The 25,602-nt window shown below is 40.2% G+C and overlaps 1 protein-coding gene across 2 annotated transcripts in view; it reads right to left on the bottom strand.

The window, feature by feature from the left end:
* The window catches only part of TARBP1 (TAR (HIV-1) RNA binding protein 1), a 62,021-nt gene extending 42,300 nt beyond the window's left edge, over positions 1–19,721 (bottom strand). For both annotated transcript variants that reach the window (XR_009696043.1, XM_061161464.1), the window contains exons 1-10: positions 18,745–19,721; positions 16,693–16,790; positions 14,185–14,254; positions 11,909–12,057; positions 9,535–9,587; positions 8,185–8,282; positions 5,551–5,686; positions 4,826–4,922; positions 3,633–3,722; positions 2,329–2,470 (exon numbers count right to left, since the gene is read on the bottom strand). Coding sequence is in view for 1 of the 2 variants with exons in the window: in XM_061161464.1 (XP_061017447.1) it covers positions 2,329–2,470; positions 3,633–3,722; positions 4,826–4,922; positions 5,551–5,686; positions 8,185–8,282; positions 9,535–9,587; positions 11,909–12,057; positions 14,185–14,254; positions 16,693–16,790; positions 18,745–19,684 (1,873 nt within the window). In the remaining variant the exon portion in view is untranslated. The remainder of the gene's footprint in view (positions 1–2,328; positions 2,471–3,632; positions 3,723–4,825; positions 4,923–5,550; positions 5,687–8,184; positions 8,283–9,534; positions 9,588–11,908; positions 12,058–14,184; positions 14,255–16,692; positions 16,791–18,744) is intronic.
* Positions 19,722–25,602: the final 5,881 nt, after the last annotated feature.

The following is a 25,602-nucleotide window of genomic DNA, read 5'->3' as shown; positions in this document are numbered from 1 at the left end:
GAAAATGCAAACTAGTGTCAGAAAGCAAGTCAGGGTGGATGCAGAGGAACAGGTAAAAGCAGGAGCCGGGGTAACAAAGAGGCGTGAAGACATGGGGCGTGATGGCTATGTTCATTATCTTGCTATGCTAATGGTTTCATAAGCAATACACAGAAGTCAAACCCATCACACTGTATTAAGTTTAAATATGTGCAATTTAATGTATGTCAATTACATGTCAATAAAGCGGTTTCTAAAACTGGTTGTACAGCTATAGTATATACTACTTTGGGATTTCTCCTATCTTCAGGTATCTTGGTTACATTTTAAGTAGGCACCCTTTCTGATGAACTGGGTAAGTACAAATTTCTTCAATATACTTCACTCTTTGGTTGATCTCAACAATTCCAAGCTCTGACACACAGTTACTGCTGTTTGCAAACTGTCTCACTTTCTCTGATTCAGAAAACCTGCTCTGAAAGTGTTCCAACACTTTTGCTTGTTGATGATGCTGGTTTTGTGTGGTTTTAGTTGTTGCTGCATTGTTTTGTTACATATCAAATATATGATATGGTACATATATAGCTACCGAATATATATCCATCCTCTCTTAACCACCTCTTAACCATTCCAACCTGGGCTCCATACTATAGACAGACACTGGTGGATGTCTATCTACTTTCAAGCTCCCTGGATGTAAGTTCACCCAAGCCTTGCAGGATACTCTTCCCCATCCACGTTAATTTCTGTTGCCTCATCCATGACCTCTCCTGATCCCCACAGGGCTACAAGTTCCGGATCAGTAGCCCTGGCCCTGGGGCCCATCACAGTGCTTATGGCTTTCAAGGCATTGTGTTAAGGTTAGCTGTTTACTTATCAATTCCCGTGTTGGCCTCTGTTCTCTGAGGGCAGAGGACATATCTTTTATCTCTGTAACTCCAGCGTCTGGCACTTTGAAAACACCTGACATACAATTGCTGAATAATCTGTGTAAAATCTATCTGTACTGACCATATGAAACCCCCCCAAAAAACTACTTTAGGTGTAAAATTTGATTAAAAAATGTTTGAGCTGATGATTTTTTTTTTTATAAAAACAAATCTGAATGTTATACATATTTTATGCTCAAAAATTCAAGCTAAATCATGTTTGCTTTGGAATGTATTTCCTTGTTCTGAAAACTGCCCAGTAATTGATAATCAAACTAAAATTGTATAAAGGCACTTAGCCAAGGGCATTAAGAGTCAAACAAAAATATTACACATACATACACACACGCCTCCTTTGTACTTGAGATCAGCTTTTTAAAAACTTAAATTATATTAAACAGTTTAAGTCCCAGAAATGTTAAAGAAGAAACTCTAAAAATCTTACTTTATCTAATTTTGAATGATTTAATCAGATCTGATGCCGTTATAGACTGAGTTTTAAGACAAGTTATATAGATATTTCAGGGAGTTTAATCTATGCTCCCTCCAGTAGGGATTAAAATTTATTCACTTTTATAGGCCTAACAAAAGAAACTTCCAAGTAACAGTAAACTTACTAGACAATAAAGACAAAAAAACACAAAAGCAAAACATTCCGAAAAGGACGAACAGATAAACTCATGTATTTTGGAAGGATAATTATCTGATCATTTAAGACCTATTCCATAATCAGATTAGAGAAATCAGGAGATGAAAATGACTTAGTCTGAGACAAAGCTAGGAAATTGAAGACATGTTAAATTCAAAGACACAATTTACCCAAATTATCACTAATGACTTTAATGATGAGGAAGCGTTAGAAATGTAGAAAGAATCCTAATTAATGAATCTGCTAATAGTTCTTCCCTCACTCAGTGGATTTGATCTTTGCTAAGTATCTGGTAAAAAAAGAAACTAACAAAACCATTCTTTCAAATATAATTTTTCTCTAAAATTACTTTTCATAATCAGCTGACACTAAATGTAATGCTTTGAAAACAAACAAAAGATAAACAAATTTATCTACAAATATTTCCACTACAGAGGCTTCAAACACACATCTGCAAAATCTAGCTGACAAAGATTCAGTAATTGTAGAATAAATTAATAAATTTATTTGTGTTCAATTCCTACTCAGACAACTTACTAGTTTCTCAAAACATTTAAGACAGTTTAAAATTTCAAGTTTTAGAACAGATAAAGTGCAAGTTAGGAAACAGTATTTTTACATAACATTTATTCACATTATTTGGCTGAAATACAAGTCTGACATCCGTAAATCAGCATATATTTGGCATATATTTTCAATGTGAAAAACCAGTAGGAAGTTCTTAGAAAATGTTTTGGTTACATCAGTCCATAAAAATGATCTCAGACTTACCTTCCCAGGTAGGTGATCTAATATACTCTTGCACTAGGTTCCTGACATAAGCATTTAAAGAGGAAGTCTCCTGAAGTCCAATGGAGCTACAAGTTGAGGACTGCCTGAAACAGCTTTCGTTAATACGTAACCAATCACAGAGCTGAAAAAGAAAATAGTTATCACTTATTTTGAAAGTCTAACTGAACAAAGGGCTTATAATTTCCCTAATTAATTTTCTTTCTCCCACAATAAATTGAATTTAGATAACTGAACACAACAAAGTAACAGAATGTTTATTGTCATGATTGAGCTTCACACACAGTTCATACAGAAAAAAATGTTCATATGTATGTATGTATGTGAGTATATTCACATACATGTGTGTTTTCTAAACTCCTCAAAGAACTTATAAACTTCATTAACAGGCAAGAATTTTTAAAGCATCTAATATAAAATGTACATTTTGATAAGGTGTTGTAAAGAATATCTCTATGAATAATAACACATTATGTAAAACAAATTATAACCTTAAAATTCATTTCGTCTTCATATACTAAAACAGGATTTATTTTTGAGAGAATGTAGAATTTGAAATATAAGTTATAAGGAAAGCTCCTACCCTCCTTGCACGTTTATTTTCTATCATATATGCATTTTAAAATATAGTTGATCCTTGAACAACATGAGTTTACACTGCAGGTTCACTTACACGTGGATTTTTTTCCAATAGTAAATACTATGGCATTTCATGATCCATGGTTATATGGGTCCTGACATGGAGGAATCATGGATATGGAAGGCAGCTTCTTAAAAAAACTAAACATATGCTTATTATATGTTGAAACCGAATCAAATGAGTTAAAAAGTTATGGTCACACAAAAATCTGTATGCAAACGCTTATACCAACTTTACTCATAATTGTCAGGACTTTTCTCCATCCACTGCAAGACATTTAGGGTTTCATGACGAGCGAGATGCAAGAAGTCAGAAGAATTACGGATCACCAAAATGTCAGGGTTGGGAACCTTAGCATATGTTTGTGTCGCTGTTGTTGGATCTAACATCACCAGTAAGCCCAACACATCTCATCTGGAATCGAGATCTGCCCACTAACACTATCTTCTCTAGAATAGTTCCATCTCTATTTCAAACACTTTCTGTCTCCCACTTCTAATAGCATCATTGGTTAGGTCCACTCAAAGCAAATAAACAATTTTCAAAAACCTCTGTTGACAGATAACAAGAAAGGCCAGTAATGAATTCAACCAGAAACAATTTTTCACAAAGTTTTCCAAGACCCCATCGTTATTTTCAGTCTCACCTGCATCCACAGTGAAGTTCCCCGTCCTAAGGACTCCTCTTGTCTCACTGACATGAGAAAAGTTGAGATATCAGAGAGTGACACTTTCTCCTGCGGGCAGGGCAGTTTTAAAAAATTACTCATTTAAAAATGTTTAACTGAATGAACATCACTGTAAAACCAATCTAGCATTTTATTTAAAGTAGAATACTATTAGTTAAATCAAGAGCTATATTTTTAAAAAGGAAATATTCAACTTTCAAAATGAAGAGTTTGATTATAAACAGCTAACCATTGTACAAAATGAAAGATTACTTTATAAATCTATTTTCCTTAAAATCGAGATTACTATCTCTGAGATAAGGTGGTCATAATCTAAAAGCAAAAACCAGAAACATCCTATAAGAAATTACTTATTATTTACATCAAAAGTGAATCTTAGTTTTTCAAACCCACACACACGACCCTCAGCCTTCAGAAAACCACCCAAATCTTTTCATCCCCTTAAGGTCACACATCTCCAATTAAGACACCCTGCTCTAAGTCTGGGGTTGGCAAAGTTGCTCACAGCCTGTTTTGTGAGTAAAGTTTTACTAGAACACAGCCATGCCCCCTTATTTGTAAATGGTCTACGGCTGCTGTTGAGTTGCTGTAATAGAGACTGTATGACTCAAAAAACCTAAAATATATCAATCCGGCCCTTCACAAAAAAGTCTGCTGACCCCTGTTCTCAACAATAGTGTGTTACTAGAGCTCTGTGAAAAACAGAATAAGGATGTTCTTTGAATGTCAAGTTCCTGGAAGATGTACAGAAAAAATACAGAGAACCAGGTCAAAGCTTCCAAGAAAGCTCTCCCAGCACGGTCGCGAGCTTCCCTACCAACACGTAAAATGCCTACCAGGAGGGCTGCTTAGAGAACCACAGCCCAGTATTTTCACACACGGTCTGCACACAGCACCTACAACTCCAGAGCCCCAGAAGGAAAGCAGGTGTTCAGTAAAGGTCACACTGTCTTCATGACCCCTGCAGGCACGGTATTGGGATGGTGGGAGCCCTCCGGAAATCCAGGTTCCAGACGCCAGCCAAGGGCCAATCTTATGAACAGGGCTTTCTAATGGCAGCATCACAGGCCTGCTATGTTAACTCTTCAATGAACTCCCGCTGAGAAAGACTCTCGAACTGAAGTTAACGTGAGTAAGAAAGATCAGCTTACCACGTCCACCAGATTCATGGCCGTCTGGAGGAGATAGCACTGCGCTGCCCCTCTTAGCAGGATCTGGTGTGTGATCATGGTGCACTGGAGAACGTCCCTGAGGGTGCAGAAAAACACACGCTCTCCCATGGGCTCAGAGAATATTGTGATCACCTGTAGTCACTGACACTTGATTTATAATATCTACACTTTCTAACGCAGAAAGTCACTGTCAGGAGAGCTGCAAAGCTATTAAATAAGTAAGGCCTCTAGTAGAGTGCAATTTTAATATGAAAAAGAATCTGTGAAAACTAACAAGACACTTTCAAAGCACATTTTTGGAAGTAATTGGTAATTAATGTTGATATTTAATAAAAACATTGGCCTTATTTTTAAAGTGGTCAAAATCCAACAGCATATATTATGGCATATATTAACATTTAAATTAGTAATTCATAAAACAAAGTTAAGTTCAACAGCATGTGGGATCTTAGTTCTCCACCCAGGGATTGAGCCTGTGCCCGCTGCAGTGGAAGTGTGGAGTCTTAACCATTGGACCATAAGGGAAATCTCCATGAATAGATTTTTTTATTTGCTTTTTGCTTCTATAAAATTAAGAGTGAAAAATCAGGATGCCAATATTAACTAAAACCACTCACCAAGGATTAAAGCAGAAGAGAAGACTTAATTTGCTAAGGAAAGTTATGACAAATAGCCACATATGAATATACACAAGAGTAAATTACCTGAGGGCAAGAAGTCCTTCTATACCTAGGGCTTTACATCTTGGGACATTTGCCAAGGCCTTAGATAGAAACAAGATGGGAACAGCACACCAGTGTCTGCTTGTCATCTTCTGAATAAACTTTAACAGGAAACTACCTGAAAGAAAAAGTTTTAAGACATCATTGTTGCTAACAAGCACATGAGAAGATGCTCAAATCATCAGACACCACGTAGGGAAACGCAAATAAAACCATAATGAGATACAACATCACACCCACTAGGATGGCTCTAATCAAAAGGACAGATGATAATAAGTGTTAACAGGATGTGGAGGCACTAAAGTCTCAGACATTCCTGGTGAGAATGTAAAATGGTACAGTCAGTGTGGAAAACAGTTTAGTAGCTCCTCTAAAAATTAAAAACAGAGTTATCATATTACCCAATAATTCCACCCCTAGGTATATAATTAAGACAAGTGAAAGATTATATTCATATAAAAACTTGTATATGAATATTCACAGGAGTAATTCTTATTAGTAGTTAAAAGTAGAAACAATCCAAATATCTACTGATGAATGGATAAACAGAATGTGAAGTATCTATAATATTATTATTACATTATTATTCAGCTACAAAAAGGAATGATACATGTTACAATATAGGTGAATCTTAAAACATTACACTAAGCAAAAAGAAACCGGACATAAAATAAAAGGCCATATATTATATGATTCCTTTTATATAAAATGTTTAGAATAAGCAAATCTATAGAGACAGAAAATAAATTAGTATCTGACAGAAGCTAGGGGAGACAGAAAATGAGACGATTACTTATGGACATGGAGTTTCTTTTGGGGATAATGAAAATATCCTGAAATTAGTGGTGATGGTTGTACAAATTTGTGAATATACTAAAAACCACTGAACCGAACACTTTAAAAGGGTAAATTTTATGATGTGTGAATTATATCTCAATAAAACTGATGGGAAAAAAAAATCAATGTTATTTCAAATTCATTCCCATTTAGTAAGATGAGTATTCTACTGTACTGTACATACTCTGATAACAAGCAGTTTTACATATATATTATTTTTAAGTTAAGGTAAAAGATAAATTTTTTACTGTTGAAAATCATTCTTTTGTTGGAGATGTTAAAGAAAAATACCATTGGTATCTGGCCTCTGGAATCTGCAAACAGTAATATTAGCTCTTTCTCACAGGCTATTTCTTACCTCCACTATAATTACTTTAACTATTTTGAGATACACAACGATGGTGCTCTATCCTGCTTTCTCTGCTAATGTGTGATGTCTTAAGGGTCTTTAAGTCACACAGTCAATGAAAATGTCTGTTTCCTCAGATCATCATTGTAGAAATCTTTTAAGAAATCACTTTTAAGAAATCACTGGACAATTCTGAAAAGATATGACATGTATTTTGTATTTCCCAAAATGCCTAGCCCAAAACCAGGTATGCTTAATATATTCACTGGGACTCACTGACAGAAAAAAATTACAAAGTAAAACCTATAAGTAGACAGTTTACTTGCCCTCATTCTTGCTGGACTATTTAAGTTCCCATCTTTTGCCTAACGCCTCTCTCAGGACACAAGGAAGAAGGCAACTGTCAAGCTTCTATTTCTCACTCACCCACCACATTAACAAGGGTGTCATGCATCTGGTACAACCACAAACACCAGGCTCTCAGACTCTGCGGGGTGCTGACCACCAGCATCTCACTCACACTGTGATATACACACAGGATGTGCCCATGTGGGCAGAAAATTACTCCCCCGGCTGTAAACTTCCGAACTCTAGCAAACAAAAGGATGGCTCTGGCAGTTACCTTCTCCACTCTAGTTTTTTAAAAAGTAACCAAACCAATCAATTTTCTGTAAATCTAAGGTTGCGATATACAGACGGCCATCTTTTCCCTTTCTTTCCTGACTTGAATACATATTACCATTGGTCATTGTTCATCCTATACGCAGATTAAATATTAATACAAAAGGAAAAAATACATATATTTCATAGCCAGGGTCACTTTCTACATCACAAAGCCTAGAATGAAGAAAAGGCTTAGTAGAGGAAATCCTGCTACTCAACAAACAAAACAACATTGGTTCCATGCTTTGCTTACCAACAGAGCTCATCAGAGAGAAACACAGGTCTCCAATCCGAAGAAGTGGGACATTTCTAAGATACAAGGTTTTATAAAAAGTTTTTCTTCTTTTTTAATCTTTCTAAGTATGTATAAAGCAACAGTTTTGACACAATGGATATTCTGTTTGTAACTTTTTCCTAAGCCCAGGTTCCTTTTTTCTTTGACTTATTTTGCTAATTTTTGAAGCTGAATAGAGATACTTAGAAAGAACGGCAAACTGCAGTATATATTCCATAATCACTCCCATGCTACAGATTCCAATACTGGTACCATGCTATATACAAAGGTGAAAGTGTATACTAAATTTCAATGGACAATTGTATAATTCTGACAAAATTTACATTATCCTGAAAAAAAGGAACTAGTTTGACAATACTGATTATAACAGTCCTACGAATCTCCTAGTAGGATGGTGCTTATAATCAACATTATAAAAAAATTTTTAAATTTAAGCTAATAAGTTAAAAAGAAATTCTTTACTGATACATACTCTTTATTTCTTCTGGAAGAAAAGAAATATAAGTGACTAAAAACTTCTGTAATTTCAGTCCCAATGGAGAAACACTTCCTATCAGCTGGCCTGGGGACCTATAGACAAAGGGGGTTAAAAAACAAACATATAAAACCCACTGACAAGTAAGCATACTGAGACTAAGTGCAATACGGCTCAAATGTCTTTCAGCAATAACACCATCTTCTTCTGAACCTGCATTTTATTTTTCAGTAAAATCTTGAGAATCCCTCTGATTACAAAAACATCAGGATATGTCAGAAAAACTGACGTGAGTTAGTAACAGGTTATACTAAGCAGGCATAGATCTCCTTTTCATGACACTTAATCTGACACATGTGCATCAATCTTGCCAAACAGTATCATTTTAAGAAAAGTCTAGAAATGATAATATAAAATTATATTTTATTATTTCTAACACATACTACTTAAAATCTTTAAGTATTAAGTAAAAGACATATGTTAGTAATAAACCACTTTTGCAAAAGCATTTAATTGCTAACATATACTAAAGACACTTTTTTTTTGTTTATTTTGCTTTTGCCAGGAACATTATCTGTTAACTGAACACACTAGTATGGGATGAAATTGAAGGTATTTCATAATAAACGTGTTTGTCAATTCTCAGAAACCACCAAGTTGGTTTTACTGCTCTCCAGCTGTCTGCTTCAGAAAACTATTTAACAGTAATGAGTTATTTGAAAAATAAAAATAATTGACAAACCAAGCACTGATATGTCTTTTCTATATTAAATAGGACTGAATATTAATATAACTTAGCACAGGTTGATTTAAAATTTTTAAAGAAGCTGACTGTCAGAGTATTTTCTATTAGATTACACAAAAGTGAAAGTGTTAGTTACTGAGTCTTGTCCACCTCTTTTGTGACCCCATGGACTGAAGCCCTCCAGGTTTCTCTGCCCATAGTTTTTCCCAGGCAAGAATACTGGAGTGGGTCGCCATTTCCTTCTCCAGGAGCTCTTCCCTACCCAGAGATTGAACCTGGGTCTCCTGCACTGCAGACACCATAAATTCCAAGAGGGCAGAAGTCAGGAGTAAGGGAAAGAAAGTCCCTATGTGAGGTGTCCTTCCCCAAAGCCCAAGAAAGGATGGGTGAAGAAGAGAAACACCAGATACAATTACTAGAAGGACAAGAAGAATCACAAACCCAGAAGGGACAACATGGTAAGAAAAAGCTGAATGTCTATGAGGCAACATATATTTATCCACCAAATGCATTATTAACAATCTGGTCATATTTCATAATCATATTAAATTTATAATCAAATACATATTACTGCATTGCTGCTAAATATAATGCATGTTTACCTGCTGTATAGAGAGCTCTCTGAAAGTGCATCCATTAATGGTCCAATGATAAACTAAAAAAAAAAAACAGGAAAAAAAATTTGATGTTAAGCTGTAACTGTAATTTTGAAAAGTCAACTTGCCCTAACTGTACATCCTATGCAGGGTTACTGAAGAGCTGTTATAAGCAATCTCTTAAGCTGCAGGCTGATTTATGATAGCCTTGGAGGATACCTTAATCCCAGGTATTACACCAAACTTTCCAACCTGATAAAAACATATAGAATACTAAGAGAGCATGTGCTGTGCTGAGAAGGAAGAAAGGAATCCAAAGAAAGGACACATGGTAGAAAATAAAGGTAGTGACTAGTGAAAAACGAGATAGCTTCCCTGGTGGCTCAGACGGTAAAGCATCTGCTTACAATGTGGGAGACCTGGGTTCGATCCCTGGGTCGGGAAGATTCCCCGGAGAAGGGAATGGCAACCCACTCCAGTATTCATGCCTGGAAAATCCCATGGACCAAGGAACCTGGTGGGCTACAGTCCATGGGGTCGCAAAGAGTCAGACACAACTGAGCAACTTCACTTCAGTGAAAAACAGAAAGATACCCAAGAGAAAACTTAAGCGCCTATGCCTGGACGATAAATGGGGAAAAGTATATCTTCAAAAACATCAGTAGACAAAAGCATGCTTTCAGGAAGTGCAAGAAGGCTAGGAGAATGTAGAAAAAGGATGCATACTAAAACACTGTACATGTACTTGGATAATTACGTTTAGGTTACCTCTAAATGAGAGGTAAATTACTGTTCCTAAGTCTGTGATCATCCAACTCACGTCATCATAACAGGACTTAAAATCACAGCTGTAATTCTCACAGTGTCATCACTTTGTGTGATTTCTGAGAAGTGGAAGTACACATTCTAATAACATAGCTCAAAAGGCAGCCCCTGCTCAGTACAGCAGACAGGAGTTCACTGACTCAGAACTGGAGGAGTAGCATCACTAGACAAAGAGCAGTAATTCAGTGCTTCAGAACCATGGAGAGAGTATCACTCAGTTCAGTTCAGTTCAGTCGCTCAGGCGTGTCCAACTCTGCGACCCCATGAATTGCAGCACACCAGGCCTCCCTGTCCATCACCAACTCCCGGAGTTTACTCAAACCCATGTCCATCGAGTCAGTGATGCCATCCAACCATCTCACCCTCTGTCCTCCCCTTCTCCTCCTGCCCTCAATCTTTCCCAGCATCAGGGTCTTTTCAAATGAGTCAGCTCTCCGCATCAGGTGGCTGGAGTACTGGAGTTTCAGCTTCAGCATCAGACCTTCCAGTGAACATCCAGGACTGATCTCCTCTAGGATGGACCGGTTGGATCTCCTTGCAGTCCAAGGACTCTCAAGAGTCTTCTCCAACACCAAATTTCAAAAGCATCAATTTTTCGGCACTCAGCTTTCTTCACAGTCCAACTCTCACATCCATGCGTGACCACTGGGAAAACCATAGCCTTGACTAGACGGACCTTTGTTGGCAAAGTAATGTCTCTGCTTTTTAATATGCTATCTAGGTTGGTCATAACTTTCCTTCCAAGGAGTAAGCATCTTTTCATTTCATGGCTGCAATCACCATCTGCAGTGATTTTGGAGCCCAAAAAAATAAAGTCTGTCACTGTTTCCACTGTTTCCCCATCTATTTGCCATGAAGTGATGGGACCAGATGCCATGATCTTAGTTTTCTGAATGTTGAGCTTTAAGCCAACTTTTTCACTCCCCTGTTTCACTTTCATCAAGAGGCTTTTTAGTTCCTCTTCACTTTCTGCCATAAGGGTGGTGTCACCTGCATATTTGAGGTTTATTGATATTTCTCCCAGCAAACTGGATTCCAGCTTGTGCTTCTTCCAGCCCAGTGTTTCTCATGATGTACCCTGCATATAAGTTAAATAAGCAGGGTGACAATATACAGCCTTGACGTACTCCTTTTCCTATTTGGAAGCAGTCTGTTGTTCCATGTCCAGTTCTAACTGTTGCTCCCTGACCTGCATATAGGTTTCTCAAGAGGCAGGTCAGGTGGTCTGGTATTCCCAACTCTTTCAGAATTTTCCACAGTTTATTGTGATCTAACACACTTCTATCCCAGGGTTCATGCTGCTGACTTTTGTTCAGAATACAGATAACAAAGGACTACCTTTCATCACGGTAATGATGCAGGCAGCCTGTCGACAAAGCCCAAGTATGAGAGCCTCGTTTAGAGACATAGGGTTTGTTTTCACCAAATCTCTACAGTGTTAGTTGCGATTTTCAAGCCCCAGTATATACTTTTGAAGACCACATAAAATACAACAAGTGCCTTCGCCTCTTATCTTCTGACAGAGGGAACAAGGGAAGGGAGAGGCTGCCATTACCTCAGAAATTTCTGGTGAAAATGGAAGAATCCTTGTTTCATACAGTTCCAAAAAATGGGTAACGCCTTCTTTAGTCAGGATTTTATTTTCACTTTCAAACATTCTTTTATAAATACACAGATGCCAGGATGGGTGAAAGAGCCAGCATCCTATGAAAATAAACATCCAAAGTTGACTTTGATTCTCACATTACATTGCTCCACAGACTATATATTCATAAACACACACACAAACACATTAACTTCATTACAACAATCATGTTCAAAGGTGTTTAACTACTGAATAACCAAAGCAACTTCAGTATTTGGTCTTCCATTTTCAGTTTCATTTAGAAAGACTGCAAGCGAATGTCATGGTGACTACAGTGTACAAAATTAAATGTGACTCCACACAAGCAGGTTGGAACTTCAGGTTTGGGGTGATTTCAACCAATTCTCTCTCCTTACTTCAATCCATTTTTCATACAGAAACCCGAAACTGTCTCTCCTCTGTTTAAAACCTTTGAGTGGCTTCTCAAAACTCAGAACAAAATCCAAAGCAGGCATGAAACTGCCCCTGACAACTACTCCAGCCTCAGGCTACCCGTCCCGCACCACCAAGCTGTGCCCCACTAGTCCAGTCTCTGCCCCACGGAGCCGCTGCCATCTCAGGGCTTCTGCACCCAGAGCTGTCTGCCCCACTGAGTCACCCCTAAGGCAGGCCTCGGCTGCTTGCCTCACCAAGGAATGGCCTCACTAGTATTCCATTCCTGCCACTTCTTTGTTGTCTGTCTAGAACTTTATAATCAAAGCCAGTTTTCCGTGGAAAACAGACCAAAAATCAAGTGAAAAATAGTTCTTCTGTCTCACCACTTACCCCAGTGCTCCGTAGGTATTGGACACTAAGTGTGCATCTAGTAAGTAAATACATGAATGAGTGAGAAACAAAAAATGAAATAAGTATGTACCTTAGAGATACTTTAACTCTTTTCAAATATCCTTAACATTTTTAGGAAAAAAATTCAGCATTTTAAACTCATAGCATTCTATAAATAAACCGGTCCGTTTTTGTATGTTATTTACATCAAGATGCTTGTTCAATTCTTTGGCAGTGGTAATTTTTCAAAATATGTCACTGCTATTTGGTTTGTTTTGCCGAGAGCTGTGGGCAAAATGTGGTAATAAGAGAATCACTTTAACAGTAAATGCGTAAGTGAAGTCATAACAGGATTTAATTAAATTCTAGCCCCAGGTGAGACTATAGATTCTTATAGTCTGTGAAAAATTCCAGTGTATCAGAAAACAACCATAGCAATCAGCTGAATAAAGCTCAATTCCTAAGGGGTCACACTATTAAAGTTGTAATTATCTAAAGCAGGCACTGAAAGCCATTTGCCTAGGTTAACTCTCACGTGTAAACATGATAATGCAGCATTTCATCATTTATATGAATACAAACGTTAGCCTGCGTTTAGTTGTCTCATTTATCTAAACTTAATTTCGTAAGATAATTTTAGGAAGCTCCAGTTTCATTTTATTTCTCCTAAAAAACCCTCATAATATAGTACTGATTAAGGACTTAAAAACTGTATTTAAAATAGTATCTTAGAATTTTCCCTTCCCCAGAAGTCCAACCTACAGAACAATGGCTGAAACTCTAAGAAAGCAACTTTAACACTGAAACAGATATATTAAGAGAACAAAGCTGAAAAGCAGTTAGTATATATAATACCAAACAATGCTTATTAAAAAATGAATAATACACCATACATAAAACATTACCAAAGAGTCCTTATCTTTTAAGGATATATACTGAAATAATTACAGATGAAATGATATGTTGTCTAGGAATGTGCTTCAAAATCATTTGATGGAGAGGGAGCAAATGAGGCCACATGCAATATAAGGCAGAAACTGGCCACAAGTTGATCACTGCAGAAGCTAGGTGATAGGGTTCATCATACAAACTCTTCTCCTTCCGTAAATGTTTGAAATTTTCCATAATGATAAGTTTATAAAATTACCATGCCTCTAAATTACAGAAAACTCTGCAGCCATTTAAAACTAAATTCTCAAAGACTATTTAAGGACATAGGTAAGTGCACTCAGATATACTGCTGAGTGAGAAAAAACATTATGAACAATTCACAAGGTACGTATCTGGAATATTAGCAGCTGTCTCCTGGTAGCAGTGAATTTATATATGCATATAACATTCTCCACAATGAACAAGAATTAATTATAAAATAAGGGGGAAAATGATGCATCATAAAAAATCAAAATAAAAGCAACCATTACCATTTTCCTCTGACACTGCGTATTCAAACAGACTGTTTAGCTTTGGTAAAACTGGCTTTATAACATGTATCTGAAAACAAAAGCAAAAAGCCATAGGAAATGAAAATTCACCTTTAAAAACCAAAGTATTGTTACATATTTATATAAGTCACTCTTCTGTTCTTCCCCCCACAACCTCCACCCTCCCTGACCCCACCACACCCATGCAAAAAAATGTGCAGAAGGTGCCTGATTTTTCCAGTTTTTAAATCATACAAATTCAAGTAAGACTGAATATGGCAAAGCTAATAAATATAACCTAGAACATAGTTACAGTAACATTACATTTATAGAATATCATAAATTATGTCATGTAATCCTTAACTGTCCCGGGAAGCAGGTACGGCTGATAACACCAATATTACAAAGATGAAAAAATACTGAAATGCTTTCTCTAGTCACTCAGGTTGTTCAAGGCCACACATTTAGACACAGAGCCAGCTGAGGGTTCAACACTCTTTTTTCTTAGACTCCTGCAAATACCAGCGTCTAATGTACATATCCTACAAACTAAAGGCAACTAACTTAAGAGTTTCTGAACAGTGAGGGTGTTATGGATGCACTGATTAAGGAAAACCATAGTTTATATAAATTTAGAACTGTTTTTCGTTTAGTCCTCATCCCCACATCTACATACATTTAGCACATATGAGTACTTCTTTCCTTTAGTCAACAAACAATGGGTTTAGACTGACACCTCACAGTGACTCCATGATGGCTGGCCCCCCAGCGATCTCCAGCTTACATACTGGGAACCCCTATAACAGGTCTCCAAGTGTGGTCCCTAGAACGGCAGCGTATGCATCTCCTGGGAATATGTAAAATATCTGAATTCTCAGGCCACACCACAGACCTAATCAGAAACTCTGCAGACCAGATCCAGCAACTGATACTTTAATAAGGCACCAGGATGATTCTAATGAATGTCAATCTAAATGTTAACCTCTAAAGAGATTCCTAATTTAAAAATTCCATGTTCCTATATTAATTCAAAGTCATCTGAAAATGATTTTTCAGGTTTTTTTTTTTTCTTAGGTTTTTTTCAGGTTTCTATTCTCAGAACCAGAGAATGCAAAGATGTAAGAATTGAAAGAAAAGAAAGAAAACCTACAAAATCAAAGGGTCATTATTACTTAATAACAATTGACCTCAGATTTTAAGTAACATTTTCCTCACTGTGTATTTCTTTGGAGATTATCTATAACATAGAGAAACTAAAAACGAACAAACATTTTAGAAGTAAATGTCAAGGAAAGATCAAATAAGACCAAATCCTTTGAATGATAAATTAAGTCAACCAAAGTATTCTTTAATTTCCTGATCCCGAGTTTACGTTGTTGTTGTTCAGTCCCCCAGCTGTGTCCAGTTCTTTGTGACCCCATGGACTGCAGCACGCCAGGCCTTCCTGTCCCTCCCCATCTTTCCAAGTTTGCCCAAGTTCATGTCCATTGCATCAGTGATGTCATCCAGCCATCTAATCCTCTTGACCCCTTTTTCTCCTTCTGCCTTCAATCTTTCCAGGCATCAGGGACTTTACATATGAGTCAGCTATTCACATCAGGTGACCAAAAAGTTGGCGGTTCACTTTCAGCATCAGTCCTTTGAATGAGTATTCAGGGTGGATTTCCCTTAAGACTGACTGGTTTGATCTCCTTGCTGTCCAAGGAACACAGGAGTCTTCTCCAGCACCGCAGTTTGAAGGCTCTCTGCCTTCTTTACGGTCTAGCTCTCACAACTGTACGTGACCACTGGGAAGACCACAGCCTTGACTATAGAGACATTTATCGGCAGAGTGATCTCTCTGCCTTTCAACACACTGTCTAGGTTTGTCATAGCTTTCCCGCCGAGAAGCAACTGTCTTCTGATTTCATGGCTGCAGTCACCATCCATAGTGATTTTAGAGCCCAAGAAGAGGAAATCTGTCACTGCTTCCACCATTTCCCTTTCTATTTGCGATGAAATAATAGGGCTGGATGCCATGATCTTAGTTTTTTCTTTTAAATATTTAGTTTTAAGCCAGCTCTTTCACTCTCCTCCTTCCTGAGTTCACATTCAACCTTAAATTGCAGCTATGCTGGAAAAGAAAACGGGATTCCCTGGTAGCTCAGATGGTAAAGAGTCTGCCTGCAATGTGGGAGATCTGAGTTTGATCCCTGGGTCTGGAAGATCCCCTGGAGAAGGAAATGGCAACCCACTCCAATATTCGTGCCTGAAAAATCCCATGGACAGAGGAGCTTGGCGGGCTATAGCTCATAGCGTTGGGCTATAGCTCATAGCATTGCAGAGAGTTGGACACAACTGAGTGACTTCACTCACTTACTCACTCATGCTGGAAGACAAAGTATGTTAATGTATTCCATTATGTTATATCCAAGTTGACCTTTTTGTACTGGTTCTACAGAATGTTTGGGGGAAAAAAAGAAAGAAACTGCACCTATACAGGATTTGATAAAATATGAAAACACTTACCTGATTTCCTTCAAGAGTTTCCATAATTAAAATATAGTTTTCCCAAAACTTTAGAAGTTCATCTTTTTTCTTCTCAGACCACCAAAACAGACTTGGGCCTGATATGGTTTAAAAAAGAAAATCAGTTTCTAGATTTAGTTTCTAAATAGAAAATTTTGTTTCTAAATATAAGGAGACAACAATATGCCAACTACAGCAATAACAAAATCCAAAGCCAGCTCAACTAGAATGACTCAACCCCAACAATCTAACAGAGTACCTACCTCTAAGGCATAAATAATGCAGTTGCTACTGAAAAAAGGTAATCTCATTGTCAAGAGATAAAACAGAAAACAAAATCAGACTCAAAGATGGTCCAAAAATGGAACTTATATATACCTATGATTAGTAGGTTAAAGGATCTAATGGAAAAGGTAGACAACAGGCACAAACAGATGGGGATTTCCAGGAGATAGAAACTAAAAAAGTGTCAAGTTGAATTGACAGAAAAGACATAAAGGAACCTTTGATTAAATTATCAGATATTCAAGATCTTGAAGATAAGAACTCCAGGAAAAGATCTTCAACAAGAGATCAGGTGAAGGGAGTCCCCCAGATGAAAGTGAAGGCAGATCTAAGAATGTCAGTGGTGTGCACAAGGCTGAGCTTGTAATGGGACTTCAGAAGAGACTTCTTCAAGAAAATTTATAATGACTGATGATCTCACTTTGTACAGGAAAGATTTAAACAACTAACTAAGAATCTAGGGCTGAATTAGTGGTAAGTATGGAGGCAACCAAACATAAATGACAAATACAGGGAAAACTTGCAGGAAGGAAAAAATAAATCATAGATTACTACATAGATCACTGGTGAACAGTACTGCCCTAGTTGTAATTTTGTTGAACTCACATTTAATCAAAATTGCAAATAGGATAAAGGATTTTATGATATTACTAGATTACGTCAAGATATAGGGATAGACACCAAAATAATCAACTAAAAGAGGTAAAAGTGGCTGCTCTTTGAAATGAAGGAAATATAGATGGGAGGCAAGCATAAGACTATTCCTTATCTTTAAAACTGCAGAATGATTGACACTTGAGTGCTTAACTTTGGTAATTTAAAAAATGTTTTCCAGCGACAACTCTCACTGGATGATCCCCAACTTGCAGGCTATTAAAATATCTACTGTCTGATGTTTTAAACGTGTATAAAAATCTAATCTACTCACAACTTCAGTGGAACAAAAATCTTTTACTAGTATAAATAGGTAGGCAGCCACAGTTGAAAGGATAGAAAATTTCCATCCACTGAGGCAGTTTTGACTCAATCAATCCATTTTGGACTTTGATAGATCAAAATAAATTTAAGATGACTGAAGTGTATTTTCACACATTTATTTCAGTGAACAAACTGATCAACAGTAACAAACCAAACTAAAGGGAGGCCTTGCTATTTTGTCTACTTTTATCCTGTAAAAAACTGGTAGGACGCACAGGCTCAAAACGTAAAATAAATAAAAAAATTAAAACCTCATTCTATTAAATCAATGCAAAAATACCCTCTGCCAAAAGTCGACTTAAGGCCCATATACTTAACTAATATTAATAAATCCTCCTAAGAGAACTACCGAAGGATTGTGATGGTTTTCCCATGACAAAATTCTAATACTCAAGGCTCAATTCGTCGGTCAATACATGTAAATACTTTTCCTTTCAATTTGATGAGTGCTATCCCTTCTTTTCTATTTGAACGAGTCCACTATATAGTGCAATTTTGGTCTGTTAATATCCTGCTGGACTAGTTCCTAAATTATTCCACGAATGCAGTATTCCACCCGCTCTGGGTAAGAGAATTTATCCTAAATGCGGACTGTTCTAACAGTGCTGCAGTGATTTGCTACAGTTCAGAGAACACCCTTGAGATGAGGTTCCCAAGGTTTTTCAGGCTCTATGGGGACCACGAGAATAACCAAATTCTGGACGAATCGCGGAGACGGCCCCGGAAGCAGAAGGGCCTCCCTCGCAGAAAGTCAAGGAGGGGTGGGCCAGGGAGCAGAGAGGCAAGTACCGGCTCCTTCGTCGGCGGCGCACGCGCAGTCGGTCCCCAGTTCCGCCGACACCTCCACAGCCCGCTGCAGCAGGTAGCGCGCCCGCTTGCGCGTCAGGGCGTCCTCAGACCAGGCCAGTCCGGCCTGCACCGTGCTCCAGAAGCGCCCGCAGCGCCGGGCGTCCGGGCCCGCCTCGCGCGCGGCGGGCACGCTGTCTGCGCCGGGCTCGGGCAGTAGCTTCTCAGCCAGGGCGCTCAGAATCAGCAGCTGCGACCCGACGCGGCCCGGCCCCTCAGGCATCCCGGGCACGACCAGCCCGCCCCACACAGCTCGCAGCGCCGCCCCGCCGCAGCGGCCCAGAGCCGGCAGCAGCCGCCCGGCAACCAGCGCCGCAGCGTCCTGGGAAGGCCCCGCCTTGTCCCCACCCAGCGCCAGCGCGAGAGCGGCCCGCGCCACTCGCTCCAGCAGGGGCGCGTCCTCGTGAGGCCGCAGGCAGGGCCCCACGGCCGCCAGCACCTCCACGGCCGCCTCGGCGGCCCCGTCGAGGCCGGGCGCAGGCCCCGCATTGAGCAGGTCGCACAGCGCCTCCTCAGCCAGCGCGGCCGCCAGCTGCGGGCCCCCGGCCAGGCGGGCGCACGAGCGCAGGGCAGCGCCTGCCGCCCTCAGCACTCGCCGGCGCTGGCGGGCCGCGGGACCGGGGTCATCCGCGCCGCCCGCTGGGCACCCGCGCAGGCCCCGCAGCAGCGGCACCAGATACCCGGCGGCGACCTCGCGCGCCGCCTCCGGGAGCGCGCCCGCGCCGCCGCCGCCGCCGCGCGCTTCCTCATCCTCCAGTCGCTGCAGAAGAAAACACAGGGTCTCCACGCGCTCCGCAGATGCCTCCCCGCGGCACAGCGCCCCAAGCAGGACCCGGGGGTCCCGGCTCTGCGAGAGCAGCGCATCCGCCAGCACCCACTCCATTTGCCCCGCGCGCCGCCGACCCCGGGCGCCCGGAGGAAGGCGCCAGCGTGCGCGAGTGCGTGCGCGTGCGCGGCTGTTCCGAGCACGCGCCCGCAGGTAGGGGGCTTGCAGCCCCGCCCTGGTCCAGGTCGCGGCGCTTTGGGCAGGTCCCAACTGTATGGCCTGGGTAACTTTTTAAAGAAAAAAAGAGGCTCTCTCGTGAAACGTTAATGTAGTATCTACACCAACTCCATCGATACTTAATTGGAGATTGGCCTGCCCATGGGGCTCTAAATCATTTTAGAGTGCCATGAGAATGGGCCAGAGGTACATTTGGAAGGTGCACTCACCATCACCTAGGTTGTTTTTAAAAAGGAGCAGCCTGGCACCACCCACAAAGACTTCGATATAGTGTGTCTGCAGTGGGCTCCCGACAGCTGCGTAAAAAATAAATACTGAAAACACAAGAATGATTCAGGAGCCGTGCAAAGTACTGTAGGAATGAGCTAGGGATAGAGCTGAAAACGAGATGCCCACACAGCACTCGCAGTCAAATGCCCAAGCTGACTCCAGCATGCAGTTCTTCCCACACAATGCTTGTGCTCCCACATGCAGTCCCTAAATAGTTCATTTGTCTATATTTTCTGTATTTCTGACAGCGTCTACTGCTAAATACACAAACACAAAAACCTCACCTAAGCATGCACCATACTGGTTTGGTTTCCGGCTCAATCCTAGGCAAACTGAATCAGTGAGGTGGGTTTTCTTTGCCTTCCAACCACACCACAAAGATCTTTCCGTTAGTCCATGGAGAAGTTACAGTTGCCCCTTTAAAGAGCTTGATGTGTAATAAGCACAATGGATAAAGTATAATTTAAAGTTACTTAAGCCTAAGTGTATTTTATGCAATTTAAAGTTATTTGATTTTTGTATTTATGTTTTATATAATTTAAATATATAATTTAAAGTTATCCAACATCATATATGCAAGATTTTTTTCCGTGTTTCAGAGTCATTCAGTTTTCCCTTGACTGCATACAAAAAAGGTTTTTATTGTAAGTCTTCCCTGGTGGCTCAGTGGTAAAATATATGCTTGCCAGTGCAGGAGACAAGTTCAGAAAGTTCCCCTGGAGAAGAAAATGGCAACCCAGTCCAATATTCTTGCCTGGGAAATCCCATGGACAGAGGAGCCTGGCAGGCTAGTCCACTGCATTGTGAAAGAGTTGGACATGACTAAACACAACGACAATCATTTAGGTTGTATCAGTAAATATCAGTTGCCTTCAACATTTAAAAAAACATCAGTTCGGGGACTTCCCTGGTGGTCCAGTGGTTAAAATTCTGTGCTTCCACTGCAGGGGGCACATGAGTTCCATCCCTGGCCTGGCAACTTCCTTCATGCCCTGCGGCAAGGCCAAATAAATAAACATCAGTTTCCTTCCACATATATTCTTTATATATCTATCAAAAATGGACAAAAGTCTTGAGCAGACTTTTTGCAAATAAAGATAGGTTAATGTAAGCATCTGGGAAGGTATCCAGAATCATTATTCCTCACAGTCATGCAAATTCAAGCCTCAAAGAGATACCACTTCACACCCATGCAAATGGCTAAAATTTTAAAGACTGAAACCTCCAAAGGACTCTTAAGGGTTTCCTCTTCTTGAAACACCTTTATTCTGTTTTTTCTTTTTCTTATTTCCCCAGCTGTTTCTTCTCCATCCTCTTCTTTCTGTTCCTGACCTGCTTATGTGGATATCTCCAGACTTACATCTCTAGATTACTGTTCTTCTCACTCTCTAAAATTTCCCTGAATAGCTTCATTAAAACTATAGATTCTACTACGATTTACATTGCTAATGATGAAAAAAATCTAGATGTCCAGCACCAAATCTCTCCCCAAACTCCAAACCTATCTACCTACTGCCTACCAAACTGAATGTCCCTCAAGGCATCACTCTCAATCTCCACTTTTAAGAAGGTCACCTTATTATCTTAATCATTTCATCCCTTCCCCCATCATCACTATCCCCACCAATGTACTTCTTCCTGTATATTTCCTATTTAGGGGAGGGGCCATAACTCATTCAGTTACCCAAGTCAAAAAACCTGGGAGCCAAAATGTTATCAAGCCAAATTTTGGTCCACTTGCCTGGATGTGCAGTTAAGCCAATCTACTGACACCAGGTGGCAGTGAAGTTTGTAGCAGATGCCAAGCAAGGAGTCCAGGCAGCTAGTACTCAAGAGGCCTGAACTCACTGAAGGCTTCCAGGGAAAGGTTTTTAAAGACAGGGTGAAGAAGAGAGATTGTGGAGTGTATGATCAGCTCATGGACGTTCTTCTGATTGGTTCGTAGTGAGGTAATCAGGAGTCAACATCATCAACCTTCTTCAACCTTCTGATTCCTTCTGGTCTGGAGTTATGTGCTTGTGGGCAGCATACCATTAAGTTCTTCAACCTGGTGGAGGCTGCAGTATCTGCAAAACAGCTTAAAGAACATGGCCCAGGATATTACCTATAGCGCATGAGATGGAACTAAAGGTTCTTGACTTTTTCGAGTGCCTAAACTATTATTATTTTGGTTGCATGAGGCGGCTTGCAGGATCTTAGTTCCACAACCAGGGATGGAACCCATGCCCCCTGCAGTGAAAGTGCAGAGTGTTACGCACTGGATCAGCAGGGAGGTCCCTAAAATATTATCATTTTGTTTTGCTTGACTGTTTTCCTTTTTTTCTGCATTTACTCACTTCTCTGATTAAAAGTACTCTGTAACTCAGAGAAGGCCTGGTAGCCTAAAGTTTTTTTGTTTTTTTTTACAAGCAAGAGGCAGGCAGAGGACATAGTGGTGGGCTGTGATTTCTGCCTGGAAGGCCCCATAGGGTCTTGTTTGGTTACAAATAGATTGCCTCCTCTCTTCTTTGATTCCTACATATAATTGCACCTCAAATCTATCCATGAAAGTCTCTAAATCTCTTAGCGTCCCCACCTCTCTGTCCCCCACTAATATAGACTCTCCTCATTTCTTACTGAGATGACAACAATAACTTCCTGCCTGATTCACTCTCCACCCCAGTGTACATGCTACATTGCTATCGGGATGACCTTCCTAAAATTAAGCCAGCTGCCATGGCCCCCAGAATTATGGCTGAATTTCTTAGCATGACATCCCAGATGCCTCTTGAGGTGGCCCTGCCTGTCTCTCCAGCCTCCTTGTCCTCATGTCCCATGTACACCTAGATTTTGAAGTCCCCAAAACATGCCATGTGCTCCCACTTTGTCTTTTCAAAAGGCTTTCCCTCTTCTGGAAGACTCTTTCCCCATTTGACTAGTTCTTTTCCTTTTAAGACACAGTTCACATTGTCATCTCTCCAGAAAGTCATTTCTTTTTGTTTGTTTTTTTATTTTGGTGTGTGCCATGTGACATGCAGGACCTTCGTTCCCTGACCAGGAATCAAACGTGTGCCCCATGCACCGTGCATTTGAAACATGGAATCCCAACCACTGGACTGCCAGGGAAGTCCCAGAAAGTCATTCCTTAAACCTCAGTCCCACTACCAACACCCATTCCACCTAGGTGGTATCCCCCTCTTCCAAACTCCCCAAACATCCTAGCATATCTCTTACACAGCATTTGTCACACTGTTGTAACCACAGGTTTACTTCTTTGTCTCCTTCCCTCCTGTGAGCAATTTGAGGGCTTATCAGGGGCTATGGGTGGCTATGGGGGGCTATGGGCTTCCCTGGTGGCTGAGCAGTAAAGAGTCTGCCTGCAATGCAGGAGACACACAGGAGACTCAGGTTTGATCTCTGGGTGGGGAAGATCCCCTAGAGGAGGAAATGGCAACCCACTATAGTATTCTTGCCTGGGAAATCCCATGGAGGGATTTCCATGGGAAATCCCTGGCAGGCTACAGTCCATGGGGTCTCAAAGAGTCAGACATAACTGAGCACTCATTCATATTATATCATATCTTATCATATCATGGGCTGTATCTTTTATCACACTAATCCCAGCATCTGCACCTCTGGTTGTATCACGCTCAAGACATGTTTATCCCCTACGCCTCAGTGAAGACCCAAACTATAGGGCATCTATAAGAAGCCCTTCACAAGGCCTCAGTGGTACTTCTGTCTTCCCCAACTTTCAGTTGTGGTAATAACAATAGCTAACAGCTACTTATCATACTTAAAAAGAAGATATGGTAATATCTTTACCTATAATACTGTTTTGAATTCTCAAAACAACTCCGAAATGAAGTGCTGTTATTTTTCTCATTTTACAGATGAGGAAACTGAGGCGGGAAGAGGGTGTCACCCTCTTTCATTGGTGTTACCCAGTGAAAAAGCGACAGAACTGACTCAAAACTGTGCATTCTGCTACATTACCTCTGAAACATCAAGAACGCAAAATCTGCAATTGCGATTACATTTACTGTCTGCATAATCTGCACTCCCAAGGTCTAGGAATGTGGTAGGAATGAATGAATGAATATGTGTGCTTCTGCCATAGCTTGTGATCTCCTTTTCAAATGAGGATTTCAGTTTTAATTTATTGTGTAGCTTACACACCAAATGTGGTACCAGAAGCATGGTAGCTACTCAAAAAGCGTTTGGAACTGAGTGAATAAGAATTCAGTATTTTATAGTGAGCGAGTTATACATTGACCAGTTGGAAGATTTCCAGGAACACTAGTTTATAACTAGTTAGTTTCAGATGTACAGCATTTTGCCCTACCTCATCGTGAGATTGGCTTGCCTTTTTGGAAGTCTGAGGTCTTCTGTCAGTGCTCAGAAGGGGCTCTGTAGGAACCGTTCCACATGTTGATGAACCTCTGATGTATTTGTTGCAGGGAGTGGTGGGGGGGATGATCTCCCCATCTTACTCCTCCACTATCTTGAAAGTCTTCTCTGGGACATAATGACTCAAACATGAGCATTTGAGAGCTGAAGTCCTTGTTGCCTAGTTCAACATGCAAAGTATGCTACCTTGATAGACAGAAGAGACCTGTGTGAGAAACAGCCAATTACCCCTGTCCATCCCCATGGAGATGACGGATGGAATTGGAAGTCGTGTGTGAAAGGCATTTAGAAGAGTTTGCTTCCCCTACTCCTTGCAAGTTTCCTGTTTTGTCCATAAGTGAATTAGGGTTTGTGACTAGTTTGGTTTTTTTTTTTAACTGAAGTATAGTTGATTTGCAATGTTATGCTAATTTCAGGTGTACGGCAAAGTGATTCAGTGATACATACATGTGTGCATTTTTTTTTCAGATTCTTTTACCTTTTAGGTTACTGTAAAGCACTGAGTAAAGTTCCCTGAACTACACAGTAGGAGGGATGGCCGGTCAGCTGTGAGAGCCGGGGGTGGAGGCTGGAGCACATCCCAGGAAACGGTCCTCGGAGACCACTGCCAGGTACCCATGCCCACAAGGCCAAGCACAGTGGAGTTTCTCCCTCAGAAGCACACACACGTATTACCTGAGGAAACAGCGTGGGCAGGCTTGGGGTCCGAGGGGTGCTGGAGAGAGTAGTGGATGAATCCATGACTATATGAGCGAGAGTGAAGCAGCTCAAGAGAAGGCAGGGGTGACTCTAACAGTGTCCACACTGGCACCTGTTTTTGATGTTGAAATAGCAGCTAGTCTGGTAGAGCCACACGGAGAGCTGTATGGAGTTTCCCCAAAAACCTAAAAATACAGTTGCCATATGATTCAGTGACCCCACTCCTGAGCATATATCCAGAAAAAAACTATAACTCAAAGATATACATGCACACCTGTATTCATAGCAGCACTATTTACAATAGCCATGACATGGAAGCAACCTAAATGTCCATCAACAGATGAATGAATAAAGAAGAAGTGGTATATATCTACAATGGGATACTTGTTGTTTAGTTACTAGGTTGTGTCTGACTCTTTGCGACCCCATGAACTGCAGTA

This window comes from Dama dama, chromosome 15, assembly GCF_033118175.1.
Source record: "Dama dama isolate Ldn47 chromosome 15, ASM3311817v1, whole genome shotgun sequence".
NCBI classification, from domain to species: Eukaryota; Metazoa; Chordata; class Mammalia; order Artiodactyla; family Cervidae; genus Dama; species Dama dama.
Note: the sequence above shows the minus strand (reverse complement) of the source record. Positions and strands in the feature narration are given on the sequence as shown.